This window comes from Bos indicus, chromosome 5 (assembly GCF_029378745.1).
Source record: "Bos indicus isolate NIAB-ARS_2022 breed Sahiwal x Tharparkar chromosome 5, NIAB-ARS_B.indTharparkar_mat_pri_1.0, whole genome shotgun sequence".
NCBI classification, from domain to species: Eukaryota; Metazoa; Chordata; class Mammalia; order Artiodactyla; family Bovidae; genus Bos; species Bos indicus.
In genome coordinates, this window is record NC_091764.1 from 57,033,537 (window position 1) to 57,048,627 (window position 15,091).

At 46.8% G+C, this 15,091-nt stretch overlaps 2 protein-coding genes across 3 annotated transcripts; one reads left to right on the forward strand and one right to left on the reverse strand.

The window, feature by feature from the left end:
- Positions 1-205: 205 nt before the first annotated feature.
- On the reverse strand, positions 206-1,667 carry SPRYD4 (SPRY domain containing 4). The gene is made up of 2 exons (XM_019961016.2): positions 1,515-1,667; positions 206-1,174 (listed from the first exon to the last, which is right to left on the reverse strand). The coding sequence occupies exons 1-2, from the start codon at positions 1,597-1,599 to the stop codon at positions 636-638; spliced, it is 624 nt and encodes a 207-aa protein (XP_019816575.2). The 5' UTR covers positions 1,600-1,667; the 3' UTR covers positions 206-635.
- MIP (major intrinsic protein of lens fiber) lies at positions 1,612-15,066 on the forward strand. Of its 2 annotated transcripts, XM_070789485.1 has the most exons (5): positions 1,612-1,731; positions 10,673-10,792; positions 11,256-11,420; positions 11,823-11,903; positions 13,438-15,066. In XM_070789485.1, exons 1-5 carry the CDS (start codon positions 1,612-1,614, stop codon positions 13,621-13,623), a joined length of 672 nt encoding a protein of 223 aa, XP_070645586.1. In that variant the 3' UTR covers positions 13,624-15,066. The 2 variants fall into 2 exon arrangements, with proteins under 2 accessions (XP_070645586.1, XP_019816576.1); XM_019961017.2 differs by lacking the exon at positions 1,612-1,731 and having other exon boundaries at positions 1,776-10,792.
- Positions 15,067-15,091: the final 25 nt, after the last annotated feature.

The window sequence follows — 15,091 nt, forward strand, 5'->3', positions numbered from 1 at the left end:
GAGGTGTGCAATTAAGGCAGATGGACTCAGGGTGAGGAGACCTGCAGCTGTGTGGGGCTGAGAGTCTTAACACTGAGGCATTAGGAAAGGAGGGCTCTGTTCTCATCCTGACACAGTCAGTAAAGCACTTCCCGAGGGAACCAGAGCCCAAACTCTGTATGTGCTGTACAGAAAGGGCCAAGTCATTCACGGCACCACTCCTCCAGCCAGAGGTAGAAAGGATTTACTCTGGAGAGATTAGGTAGAGCCCCCAAAACAAACGAGTTACATGTGGGCAAACGGAGGGAGAGGTAGCACAGTGATGAAATTCAAACAAAGCTGAAGGGTAAGACCCCCAGGACTGAATACAGTCTGAGAAAGGCCTGGACACAGGGAGGCAGAGAGATTGAAGGATTCAAGTCAGAGAAAGTACATTCATAGTAGCCTAGGAAATTGGCAGTAGTTTGGGGGAGGGGAGAGCGTGGCCGTATGCCTAGCTTTCACAAGGTAGGAGAAAGGAAGATAACAAATATTGCACAGAGGACCCATCTCTGAATTTTGGGAGCCAGCAGTTTCTTCGGGCACAGTTAAAACGTTTCAGACACTTGGAGCAGGAGGCAGGCTAAGAGTGATTAGGGACTCCAGTCATGGACATACTAGAGCCCTTCAGGTACCTCAAGCCCTGAATGGGTCAGCAGCTCTCCATCCCAAAGGGCAAAGGCAGGCACCACTGGACCCCGGAAATCTGTCTGTAGTATGTGGACCACAGCAATCCGGCTCACATCCACCAGGCTCAGCTTCTGGGCCTCATACTCCAGCAGCAGCCCCACCTTCTCTGGCTGCCCCATGCCCTCAACTGGGGCTTTCTCGTTGGCCAACATGGTGTGCCACTTGCGCTGAGCATAGGTGAACACCCAGGAACGATCGTCAACACCGATGCAGCTATCGCGAGACATGTCCACATCTGCCACTCCTATCCGGAACTGCTGAGAGCGCTTCACTGTCACCTCCCAGTAATGCCTGCCACTGGTGACAGCTGTGTCTGCCAGCACAACTGCCCACTCCCGGAAGCGCTCCACATTAAGGGCTAATTTTGTGGGCTCCAATCCCACCATGCCGTATTTGACACCTGTGTCACCTTTGAAGAGTAACAGGCTGCTGTGGGCTGTCTTTTCTTCCAATTTGAAACTGATGCCTGCGGGCAGAGCAAAAAAACTGGATAATGACGTGAGCTAGAACCCTACAACATATACAAGCCGATGTAAAACAGGCAGACAAATCACGAGGAAACACGGAAGAGTCAGAATGTCGAGCGGACAAGAGAGTGGGGGCGCTTTAGTACGCGCAGCCCAAGGAGCCGAAAAACTCGGACTGGAGAAGCCGTGTAATTTAAAGAAACCAGTGTCCCGAGTTTGGAACGCAGGTGGAGGACGGGAATGAGTCGAAGGGGCTGGGAATGTTTCTCCCGCGGGCTCCAGGAATATTAGACGGAAACTATTTTGGACGTAAAAAAGAGTAAACGCATAGAATCCTACCTCTGCGGGCTTCCGCGGCGGCAGCCCCCAATCGTTTGGCTCCCCGGCGGCACAGACAAAACGAACGTGCAAAGGGGAGCGCCATCTTGCGCCACGGATGAACAGGGCACGCCCCCAGCTGAGACCCCTGCCCCCGCCCATCTGCCCGCCTGCTCCTCTTGCACGTGGCGTTCGAGAGCGCGCGGCGCAGTGTGATGACGTAAGAGCCGCCATTTTAGTGAGTTCTGTTTCTGTTCCCTCGGTGGTTGGTTAATCGGTTATTTTGCGGAGAGGAATGCTGTTCTTATTTTAACTAAATAGGACGTTTAGGAAGTGTAGCAAGATGGTTATAAGTATAGATTCTAGAATTAAACAATGATTGGATTCGAGCCCACCACCTGTGTTGTTGTTGTTCAGTGGCTCAGTCATTTCCGACTGCGACCCCATGGACTGCAGCACGCCAGGCTTCCCTCCATCACCAATTCCTGGAGCTTGCTCAAACTCATGTTCATCGAGTATGTGATGCCATCCAACCATCTCATCCTCTGTCGTCCCCTTCTCCTCTTGCCTTCAATCTTTCCCAACATCAGGGTCTTTTCCAATGAGTCAGTTCTTCATATCAGGTGGCCAAAGTATTGGAGCTTCAGCATCAGTCCTTCCAATGAATATTCAAGACTGATTTCCTTTAGGATTGGTTGGATCTCCTTGCAGTCCACGGGACTCTCAAGAGTCTTCTCCAACACCACAGTTCAAAACCACTTAATTTTTCTGTGCCATAATAGTCTCATTGAAAAAAAGGTGTCTAGCTGTCAGCCATAGTAAAAGTTAAATGAGAGAATACCCTAGAGTACATCTTGACAAATAACAACCACTGGGTAAGTGGCGGTTGTTAACAATAAATATTAATAAATGTTGGTTTTGTGTTTTCAGAGCTGGTAAGGGAAGGTTTAACTCAATATTTGGTTTTCTCAGCTTACCCCAAAATATCACTATTTTGGTTCAGAATGGATCAGTTAAGTGGGTGATTATTGAGGGCCTACATTTTGAACGTTTTTATTTGCTTGAGTCTCTATATCCCTGCTTTCTAGAATTATAAAGCCTCTTCTCAACACTCTACTGGCCACCCAAATAACATCCCATTGATGCTAACCAGGGTTCTGTGGGGCTCCCAGGCACAGAGGCCTTTTTGTCTCCCATTTCTTGTAAACAGGACTCCAGCTTCCATGACTTGAGTTCCAAAGGGCAGATCAGCCACAAAACCACCTGAGGCAAGATTAAAGCTCATCAAGATTAGGAGACAGGTTGTTAAGACCAGCACACATCCTATTATTGTCAACAACCCCACTCTTGAAACTTTGCAAAGAAAGAAGCATGTGTGACTTACTGCCTTGATTCTTATCACATACACTTGCCTGACTATATAACCTCTTCCTACACACTGGAGGGGTAGGAGGAAAGGGGAGTGGGACAGTTCTTGAGGCATTAGCCTACTGCAGTCCCTCTTTGCCTGGCAAAGAAATAAAACCGCTCTTTCCTTCTCCTCCATAACTCCGGCTCCCTATTTTTGTTTGGCATTAGCACATAGACAGCCAAGATTCTGGCATCACCATCTTCCTCCTATTCCCCCGAAAAAGGGATTTCAAGTCTTTCAGCGCCTAATTTACCAAAAATTATTCTCTTATTCCAGAGTTCCAACTACTGGGCCTGTGGCAATGTCCCTAGTTCAGGGACTGTCATCCTTGACCTGAACGGGGACTTTCTTGTTTTAAATGTGGTAATGTGGTCGCCTCTAAATTGGTCTCCCAACTTCCACCTGTCTTCCAGTGTTCACACTACAGTCAGAGTGATTTTTTTTAAGTTTTATTTTTGGCTGTGCTGGGTTATCATTGCTGTATGGGCTTTTATCTAGTTGCTGTGAGCAGGGGCTACCCTATGGTCACCGTGCCCGGGTTTCTCACTGCGGTGGCTTCTCCTGTGGAGCACAGGGGGTTTCAGTTATTGCGGCTCAAGGGCTCTGGAGCACAGAGTCGGTAGTTGTGGTGCTCAGGCTTAGTTGCTCCGCGACATGTGGATCTTCCCAGATCAGGGATCAAACCTGCGTCTCCTACACTGGCAGGTGGATTCTTTATAACCGAGCCAGCAGGGAAGCCTCAGAATGATATTTTTAAATCACAAATCTGTTCACGCCACGCTACTTTTATCTTTTGGGGTTTTTTTGTTTGTTTTTCTCTACTTAAATGTTTTACTATGCCTGCATCAAATTCCCTTGCACTGTTACAAGGTTTTACATGATATGACTGCTGCTTAACATCTTTTTCCCACAAAGCACAGTTCTTCTTTCAAAAGTCTATGAATCTAGTGGGAAGGTTGATGAGAATATTGGCAGCTGCATTATCATGGACTATGTGCTGTGATTGAAGTGGTTATAGGATGCTCAGGAAGCAAAGGAGAAGCCTCTGATTGAGTAGTACATGAGGGATTGTTGGGAAGAGCCTTCCCAGAAGCCATATCTATGGCTTGCAAAACAAAGGTAGTTAAGCTAATTTTGCTTTCCTACACACTTTCTCTTCCTCTATCCCTTGACTTGGTGAACTGTAACCCACAATTGTGCCCAGGCCAGAAAGCTGGAAGTCCTTGACTTCTTTGTCTCTCTCACTTAACATATCTCAGTTCAGTTCAGTCGCTTAGTCGTCTCTGACTCTTTACCACCCCATGGACTGCAGCACGCCAGGCTTCCCTGTCCATCAGCAACTCCCGGAGCTTGCTCAAACTCATGGCCATTGAGTTGGTGATGCCATCCAACCATCTCATCCTCTGTCGTCCCCTTCCCCTCCTGCCTTCAATCTTTCCCAGCATCAGGGTCTTTTCCAATGAGTCAGTTCTTCACAGGTGGCCAAAGTATTGGAGTTTCAGCTTCAACATCAGTCTTTCAAATGAATATTCAGGACTGATTTCCTTTAGGATTGACTGGTTGGATCTCCTTGCAGTCCAAGGGACTCTCAAGAGTCTTCTCCAACACCACAGTTCAAAAGCGTCAATTCTTCAGCACTCAGCTTTCTTTGTAGCCTAATTCTCACATCCATACATGACTACTGGAAAAATGATAGCTTTGACTAGATGGATCTTTGTTGGCAAAGTAATGTCTCTGCTTTTTAATATGCTGTCTAGGTTGGTCATAGCTTTTTTTCCAAGGAGCAAACATCTTTTAATTTCATGAGTGCAATCACCATCAGCAGTGATTTTGGAGCCCAAGAAAATAAAGTCTGTCACTGTTTCCATTGTTTCCCCATCTATTTGCCATGAAGTAATGGGACCAGATGCCATGATCTTAGTTTTCTGAATGTTGAGTTTCAAGCCAACTTTTTCACCCTCATCAAGAAGCTCTTTAGTTCTTTGCTTTCCACCATAAAGGTGGTGTCACTGCGTATCTGAGATTATTGATATTTCTCCCAGAAATCTTGATTCCAGCTTCTCACATATCTGATTGTTATTATTATTTCTCCCCTGGTCTGCTGCATTGGCTTTTCACCTGGTCTTCCATTCTCCTCAGTGAGGCTGAGGGAACATTTAAAGAGGCTAGCCCACCCATTCGGTTGTGAACTCATAAGGGGCATTAAGTCCCTTGTACTCTGTGCTCCTGCGTCTCAATATTCCCCTTAGTATAGAGTAAGTGTTCACTGTTTTTGAATAAAGGAATACATAAGGGAGTTTTGTGCCAACGTTCTTGCACGCACTAGCTCATTCCTTCCACCAGGGGTCAGCCTGGCTCAGCCTTTCCATCCCTATTAGGGTGTGAGAAGAGAGGTTTCCATTCTCTTCAAGACTAGAAGCACACGTGTGAAGGTGACTTTTCCTTCAGTAGAGTCATCCTCTCCCAGGTGACTCTAGTGGTAAAGAACTCACCTGCCAATGCAGGAGACAAGAGATGCAGGTTTGATCCCTAGGTCAGGAAGATCCCCTGGAAGAGGCCATTACAACCCACTCCAGTATTCTTAACTGGAGAATCCCATTAAGCTAGGAGCCTGGCAGGCTACCATCTATAGACTCACCAAGAATCGGAAAGGACTGAATCAACTTAACACAGCACTCAGTAATGAGAAATTTCCAAGGTTGTATTTCTGTAGGACTTCTTCTGTTCCTCCTGGTCCTAAGAGCTAAAGTGGTCATTCCATGTTCCTCACGCTGTCAGACCACACCTGTATTACTTTATTCCCTGCTCAGGGAATAGTTTCTTACCTGTTATCTCTTGGATTATTTCACTTTCACAGACTATCTATCTGATAAACTCACCCTCATTCTGTTGATCTATCTGCCTCATTGCTAATGAACAAGTAATTAATTCTTAAACATTTCCATGCATAATAAATAATTAGGAAGAGAGAGAATTTTACTTGACAAAGAAGGAAAAGACATTTAAGCTAGAGGGAACAGCTTAGGGTAAAGCACTGGCTTATGAAATAGAGTGGATGTTAGACGAACAACAAGAAGCACAGTATTCCCAGAGTCACACGCTAGGGAGATAAGGAGTAGTTAGAAAAGTTGAGGCCGAATGATGAAGAGTCATGTATGCCTTGATAAGAATGTTTTTCAGGCATATAAGAGTTGTTAAAGGGAGCACAGGGTAATGACAAATTACAGGTCCTTTTACAAACAGAGAGCTGACAGCAACATGGAAAGTGAACTGGAGGGGATGAGACTAGAAACAGAGTTAAGCAGAGTCCAAAGACTCTGGGAGTCTTTGGTGTGGGCTCAGCTATCCAAAAAGTAGAACTGATGGAATTGTGGTTATTGTTAGATGGGATTGAGAGTCAGGAGAAGGAAACTTGATTCATAGGTTTCTGACTTAATGAGAGGATACAGCCAGGGAAGGCGGGGGCGAGGCAAACCCACGAGGGAGGGGATATATGTATACATATAGCTGATTCACTTCATTGTACAGCAGAAACTAGCACAACATTATAAAGCAACTATAATAAAAAAATTTTGAATGGGATACAGAAGGAAAAACATGTTTGGATGGGGAAAGATAATTAATTAATTTCAGTTTTGAACAGGCTGAATTTGTGGTCTGTGGGACACCCAAGTAGGTGAAGACATTCTGTAGGTATCTGGATATAAATTTCAAAGGAGGGGATGACTTAGATGAAGTCATCCAAGGAGAGGATGTAAACTAGAGTAAGTAGGGAATAAGCTGAAGGTGTGATCCTAGGGAATACCAGTATGTGAGATATAAAAGTGCTTAGAACAGGACCTGACCCATAGCAAACATTGGTCTGCCTGGCTTGGGTTACATCTGACTCCACAGGAAAGAAAGTTGAGAAGGAGGCAAGGACAGGGTCAGTTCAGTTCAGTCACTCAGTCGTTTCCGACTCTGTGACCTCATGAACTGCAGCACGCCAGGATTCCCTGTCCATCCCAACTCCCCAAGCTTGCTCAAACTCATGTCCTTCTAGTCGATGATGCCATCCAACCATCTCATCCTCTGTCGTCCCCTTCTCCTCCCGCCTTCAATCTTTCCCAGCATCAGGGTCTTTTCCAGTGAGTCAGTTCTTTGCATCAGGTGGCCAAACTATTGGAGTTTCAGCTTCAGCATCAATCCTTCCAAGGACAGGGTAGACTAGACTATTTACTCTATTTCTTGGATTACCCCGTTTCTAACACGCAGGGGCCCTGGCCTGATACAAGTGCTAATTGGAGCCCTTAAATATGAGTGGGAGAGGGATGATGCCCTCAGAGCTTGGTGATTGTTCTGGACTTTGCCAGGAGTCAGCAGTCAGCAAAGCATTACCAGAGAAAGAGAGAGAAGGGGGGCCCTCAGGAGCTAGCCAAAGGGGCTGCTAGGCTAGCTTGTGCTGTGCTGGGGCCTTTGTCCTACTGAAACTGTCCACACAATGGAGCTGGGTTAAATGCTGACCTGGCATTCTAAGTACAGGGCTGGAATGGAGATTCCACGTGGTGGAAGCAGAGACGGATGGTCACCCAGCCCCTCAGTACCGTATCACTATTCACCCACACTGTAATTGCTAGAGAGGATGGTCCATACTTGATAAGCATGAAATTGTGTTTATATCTGATTAATGCATGAGTCAGTTCATTTATATTTCAAGGCAGTCAACTTAACATGGATGTATTGCTCAGGTGTATATCATCTTATCCTCATACAATCCTGTATGATCAACAAAGTGGATTTTTTGTGTTTCTTTTTTTTAAATTTCTTTCTAATTGAAGGATAAATGCTTTACAATATCGTGCTGGTTTCTGCCGTACATTAACATGCATCAGCCATAGGTATACATACATACCCTCCTTCTTGAATCTCCCTCCCACCTCCCACCTCCCACCACCCCTCTCTGTTGTCATAGAACACTGACTTGAGCTCCCTGAGTCACACATCAAATTCCCACCATCTATCCATACTACATATGGTAGTGTGTATATTCCCATGCTACTCCCTCCAGGAGACAGTGGACAGGGAGGCCAGGCATGCTGCAGTCCACGGGGTCACAAGAGTCAGATACGACTGAGTGACTGAACAACAACTCTCTCCATTTGTCAGCAAAGTAGATTTTTTATGGAACTCAAACTTGGGTTATTCTTTGGGTCCAGGGGATACAGGGTGGCTAGGGAGTAGCTTCAGAAAGGTAGAGAGTCGGTCCTAGGCAACCTCAGAGGAAACTGTAGTCATCATACGGGACCACTGTACAGAAATGCAGCAAGGCAAATTGCTCTGCCTGAAGATTCCCTACACTTTACAGACTCACTTGCTCCTTGGTGGTATGGATTATGCTTCCACGGCACCTCTATGGGACAGAAATGGGATCTTCTGACATGGGGAGTAAACAGGCTCACTAGCCCCAGGAACAGAAATAAGTTGAAAGGCTGATGGTTAGTAACCAAAAATAACTGAATCAACTGTAGAGATAGAGGAGACTCTAGAATGGATTACTATTACAAGCCATGAAGACTTGAAATAACTTTGTAACTACCCCAGGTTTGTTATTTTACAAGTTCCTTTTCTCCATTTCCATAGTTCCTAGTGGAAAAAACTTCAAAAATGTTTGCAAGAGGCTTCCCTGGTGGCTCAGTGGTAAAGAATCCGCCTGCCAACGCAGGAGACACAGTCTTCTCTGGTCCAGGAAGATCCCACATGCCACACCCTTGCATAGTGTGTGTCAAGCACGGGGTTTGCAGAGATGAGCAAATTGACAAGTCCCTGCCCTCCTTGAGTTTATATCTAGTGGAGATAACTTCCCTACCTAGAAAGTGGTAAAGCCAGGGTTTTTGTTGCTCCTGCTGTTATATATGGATTTCAAGTACACAGAATAGTCATTTGTCCATGACATCCCGTTCTCATTGGCCTACATGTGACTCCCAATTCCTGTACTTCATACGGGAACAGCTTGTGGCCTCTGTGACTAGCCACCATGTGGAGATGGTGAAAGCTAACAGTGTGTTCCCTTCTGCCTTCTCCACCACACAGCCCCCACCACTAGACTGCCAACTTCCTCACTAAGCCTGGCCACAACTGAATTTCTTTCTCCAAGCTTTTCTTCCCCATCTTGTCCTTTTCTCTCTCCTTGACCACCCTGCTGCCCCAGATACCCACATCCCCAGACCCTTCTCTAAGGGTCAAGATTTAAGACTTTAATGTCCTGATCATAGCCAGTTTAGGGGGTATTAGACCCTCCTGTTGCTTCATAGGCAAGACTCAATTTCCTTCCTTCAGTACTTCCTGCTAGGACCTTATGAATTAGGAAAGATGAAGTACAAGCCGATTCTGAGATTTAATTACTAACCTCTCTTCTCCTCTCCCTGGTGGCTCAGATGGTAAAGAATTAGCCTGTAATGTGGGAGACCTGGGTTTGGTCCTTGGGTAGGGAAGATCCCCTGGAGAAAGGAATGGCAACCCATTCCAGTATTCTGGCCTGGAAAATTCCATGGACAGAGGAGCTTGGCCAGGTACAGTCCATGGGGTTGCAAAGAGTCGGACATGACTGAGTGATCAACACTTTCACACTTTCATTTCCTCTCCCAGCTCCCCAACACCTCTCCCAACCTATCCATGGAAAATAGGTTTTTCCCTGTGGTTTAAAAGGCCAGGCTGGGACTTTCCTGGTGGTCCAGGGGTTAGAACTCCGTGCTGCCACTGTTGGGGGCATGGGTTCGATCCCTGGTCGGGGAAGTAAAACCCCGCAAGCCATGTGATATAGCAAATAAATAAATAATAAAAGTAAAAGGCCAGGCTGAGGGCTTGGAAAGAGAGGTGCTGGCATGCGTCAGGGGTAGGGAGCCCGGGCTCAGAGAAAGCCAGACGCAGCAGAACTATTCTGTCCCAGGGCTGCAGGGTCCACAGATTCCAGCCCAAACCAGCCAATGGGAGAAGGCCCCCTAATCCCAGAGAACTAAAGAATTCTCTTCAGTTATCCAGCTTCCCTGCCAGACTCCACTCCTGACCCCCACCCCCACCCTTACCCCTGGCCAGTTCAGAGGCGCCTAGAGGCCCCCAGGAGCATAGCCTCATGCTCTGTGAAGTGAACTCAGCTTCACTAACCTTCCCAGCAGAGTTGAGGAAAGCTCTAATACAGATGTCAGTCAGGACTATGAACCCCAACTTTGACGTGAAGAGAAAGGCAGACTCCTCAGGCCCCCTGTTCTCGGTCCTTTCTTCTTGGAGCCTCACACTAGCCCTGACCCCATTCCCACCCTCACACCCGTGGCTCTGCTCATCTCCCAGTTGAGGAGGAGGGGGAAATGCTGCAGCTTTATCTGAGGCACGAGAGCAGGCCTGCCCGCTGCAGCTGTGAAGGGGTTAAGAGGCTGGGCCAGTCACCTCAGCCTGCCCCTCCCAGGGATTAAAAGTCCTCTATAAAGGGGACTGTCCACCCAGATCAGGCCAGGGGGGTGTCAGGGACCCAGGCGTTGTGCCCATCCCCCCTGCCATGTGGGAACTGCGGTCAGCCTCCTTCTGGAGGGCCATATGTGCTGAGTTCTTTGCCAGCCTCTTCTATGTCTTCTTTGGATTGGGGGCCTCGCTGCGCTGGGCCCCTGGACCTCTGCATGTCTTGCAGGTGGCTCTGGCCTTTGGCCTGGCCCTGGCTACACTGGTGCAGGCTGTGGGCCACATCAGTGGAGCCCATGTCAACCCTGCAGTCACTTTCGCCTTCCTTGTGGGCTCCCAGATGTCCCTGCTTCGTGCCATCTGCTACATGGTCGCCCAACTCCTGGGAGCCGTGGCTGGGGCCGCCGTGCTCTACAGTGTTACCCCACCTGCCGTCCGAGGAAACCTAGCACTTAACACGGTAATGGTTGGCTGAGTGGGGCTGGGGGACTTGGTGCCTTGACTTCCTCCTGTGCAGGTAAATCAATTCCTCGGGGGTCTGGGACATTGTGTGTGTGTGGTGTGTGGATGTTTAGGATGGGAAGGATCAACACGTACTGTGGAGGGGTATGGAAGTCATCAAGCCCTGGACCTGAGTTCGGGTCCCAGCTTTTCTTCTGGCACCTAGCAGGTTCTTGAGGAAACTTATTTTACTCTATGGGGTCTCAGTTTCCTCATCCATGTAAATGGGTACATTTATTTCTTCTATGCAGGAATATTAGTAGGAGCAATTAAGGAGCAAATACAATTACTGTGAAGGAGGTGCTAATATCGTTCCTCTCCAGGGAACGGATGCCATAATGGGGTTCCTGCCTGGGAAGCTGTGAGGAGGTAAGGCTGTGGCAGCCCTGAGACACTGCCTCTCTTCTTCTTCCTTTGCCCAGTTGCACCCTGGGGTGAGTGTGGGCCAGGCCACCATAGTGGAGATCTTCCTGACGCTCCAGTTCGTGCTCTGCATCTTTGCCACATACGACGAGAGGCGGAATGGCCGCCTGGGCTCCGTGGCCCTGGCCGTTGGCTTCTCCCTCACCCTGGGGCACCTCTTTGGGGTAAGCAGGAGAAGGGAGCAACTTCTAGTTTTAAAATTCCAGGGCCCCCAAACCTTTGCCAACTTCTAAGCATTCTTCCTGCTCACTTCACTGTCAAACATGAACATGATCCACCTCCCTCTGTATCAGACAGCACAGAGCAATGAACCCTGCTGCGTTCCCCTCTCTAGTGACAGCTGTAGCTAGTCCTTCTTGACCCCACTGTAGAAAGGCATGCCTTCTGGGAAGACATGTCCTCCGATGAGCATTAGTGACCCCACTGTGGGACTTCCATGCACATTGTCATCCCTACTTGCTGCTGGCTACAAAGTGCCAACCCTTGGAGGGCAGGTGGGTGGTGGGATAGAAGCTGGGCTGGAGTAGGGGGGAAAAGTGTGTCAGTTACAACTGTGTCTTTTTCAGATGTATTATACTGGTGCAGGCATGAACCCTGCCCGCTCCTTTGCTCCTGCCATTCTTACCAGAAACTTCACCAACCACTGGGTGAGTGAGAGGAGGAGGGCCAGATCCTGAAGCCCTCCTGGACGGGTGTGGACTGCAGGTTCTAGGTTTGGTTCCTGCTTCCTATCTGGATGTGCTGACTGTTCTACCAGCCCTCAGCTAAGGGGGCTGTCACAGAGCTTGCCTGCCTGTGTGAACAGGATTCATTATTTTGCTAGAAAGATGGACTCTTGCTCATATTGTTCCTTCACTAGTTAGTCAGGGCTTTTTTTTTTTTTTTTAAACTAAATATTTGCTGGATTCCAAAACTAGGAGCTATGAGGACAGACTACTAAACAGGAAGACAAAAGCTTCTACTCTCAAGAGGCTGGGATGTGTACAAGCACGAATGGCCTCAGCCTCGTCCCTGTTCTGCACGTCACTAGCCTCATGTGTGACCATGACAAATAACTCAATCCTTCTGCACCTTGGTTTCCTTAAGTACAAAACGGGATATTATGAGAAATAAATGTGAAAATCATATGTATGGAATATTTAGCACAGAATCTGATACAGAGTAAGTCCTCAATAAAAATTGGCTATTCTTGTATTGTCTGGCCCTATGCCAGTCAAGCATATGTAAATAATTCAAAAAATTTTTCAAAGCTGGTACACTCATTTTCAAGGTAGCATTATTCACAATAGCCAAAAGGTGGAAGCAATCCAAGTGCCCCACACAGACGAAAAGATAAACGAAATGTAGTATATACATACAATGAAATAGTATTCAGTCTTAAAAAAGAAGGAAATTCTATACATGGTAAATAAAACATGGAGGAACCTTCAGGACATTATGCTCAAATAAGCCAATCAGAAAAAGACTCATATAATTCTACCTATATGAGGTATTTAGAATGGTCACATTCATTGAAACAAGCAAAATGGTAGGTAACAGGGGCTAGGGAGTGGGGGATATGGGAAGTTGTTTAATAGGTGTTGAGTTTCAGTTTTGTAAGATAAAAAAGTTTCTGGAGATGGGTTATACAACAACATGAATATATGAACACTACTGAACTGTACAATTAGAAATGGTTAAGATGGTAAATTTTATGTTATGTGTAATTTACTACAGTTAAAAAGAAATTTTAAAAGCAATATGGAGGGACTTCCCTGGCGGCCCAGTGGCTAAGACTCTGAGCTCCCAATGCAGGGGTCCAGGTTTGGTCCCATGTCAGGGAACTAGATCCTCCACGCTGCAACAAAGACCTTGGGCAGCCAAATAAATACATATTAAAAGACAAAACAAAAAGCAATATGGAAACTAGTACAAATTGATAGCAAAAAAATAGAATATACATGTGCTAAGAAGGTATGGGATAAAGGAATAACTTAATAAGTCAGAAAAGAAATGAATTCTGAAGTGCAGGCTATGGAGCAATCTAGGAGTTTTAAAACGAACACTGACTTCTGCTTAAATAGCACCCAATTGTATGTGCTAAGTGCAAGATGTCTGTTTTACAACAACGGGATTGGAAAAAGAGCAACCTTACTCTTCATCTGCTGCCCAAACCTGATTGTTTTTTTCCTCTTCCTACAGGTGTACTGGGTGGGCCCGGTCATTGGAGCAGGCCTGGGCAGTCTCCTTTATGACTTTCTCCTCTTCCCTCGGCTCAAGAGTGTTTCTGAGAGACTGTCTATTCTCAAGGGTTCCAGGCCCAGTGAGTCCAATGGACAACCAGAGGTCACAGGGGAACCTGTTGAACTGAAGACCCAGGCCCTGTAAAAGCTCCAGCCGGATAGAGGGAGTAGGAAGCTTCTGGGTTTACATGGAGGGGCTGAGCCAGCCCCCGGATGAAGAAAGAGACTGTGGGGAGGGGCATGTACTTCTTTATTTTTAAATTTATGTGTGTTTTTTTTTTTTGCCTTTTGCCGTGTGAAATCTTTCAAGTTGCATTCATGAGCTGTTTGGTGCAAACTTCCCTTCCTCCCCATCCCCCTTCTCTTCGCCGCTGTGTGTGGCTGTGTGTGCATGATTGTGCGTATGACTGTGAGTGAATGTGACTGTGTCTTGAGTTTGGGGGCTTGGCATGAGAGGTAGGGAACGGAAAAGAGCTGTCACCCTATACCTTCCTCTCCCTACCCAGTGCGGTAAGTACAGGGAATGAAGACCTTAAGTTTCTGGCCTTTACCCTGCTGCCAGTCAAGTGTATACTCTGGGTTTCTGAGGGAGCAGGGAAGCATTTTGTTACTCCTCAGAGGAGGCAGATGGAGGGAAGTGGAGGTGACAAGGCATTCCAAGAGTTGGGAGAAGCAGCTGGGCGTGGTGTAGATATCAGCCCCAGATTAGAAGGCAACTATACCAAGAAGTTCTGAAGAAGTTAACAGGAGAGTGTAGCCCACTTATCTCAGGGATGCTTGCCCCACGGACTTGGGTGGCAAAATAGCTCTGAGAAAAATAAATACTGGGGTTGGGACCCTTCTGTAATTCCACATCAACCTCTCTACATCCACTGGCTGGGTCTGAGATTATTCTAGCATGATGGATCTCTTTGGAGGCCCTGGGTGACTGAGCTCCCAACCCAAGCAATGGATGAGCCTAGAGCCTAGAAAAATGAAGCAGCTTAACTGTTCTGCCTGACAAACCCCAGTGTGACCTCCAAACAGAAGGTACTTAAGTCCAGAAGTGCTCCCTAAGGCCAAAACAGGAAATCTGATGCCTAGAGCAAATGCAGTGGTAGGGGTGGGGGGCATAGAAGAAAGAGGATTTGACACTCAGAATTGTAATTTAGAGCAGCCCAAAATAATCTTCAAATGGCATCTTTCTGCCTTTATCACTAGTTCTATAGTCTTTATTTTCCATTTTTTTGTGTCTTTTCACTTTCCGCTCATCTGTCTTTTCATCTTCAGCCAATTTCTTCTGACGCCTGATGTCCCAGAAATTGATTCCTTATATTCAAATTTTAATAATTAACGAGATATTATTTGTTTGATCCCTATCTTCCTTCGTTGTTGGGAAAATACACTCATCTCAACAGAAGCCAGAGGAGCCCCTGACTTGACGATGAATACTTACGTTGACCTTTTCCTTTTAGAAGCCAACTGCACACTTCGCAAGCTTTAAACCTATACCTATAGTAAGATAGGCACCCTGGCCCCAATGAGACCACTATTGCGCATAGCCGTACGCTCCATTTCCTCACAAATAAAGCCTAACTTTTCTAACTAACCTTGGTAAGACTTTGGAATAATCC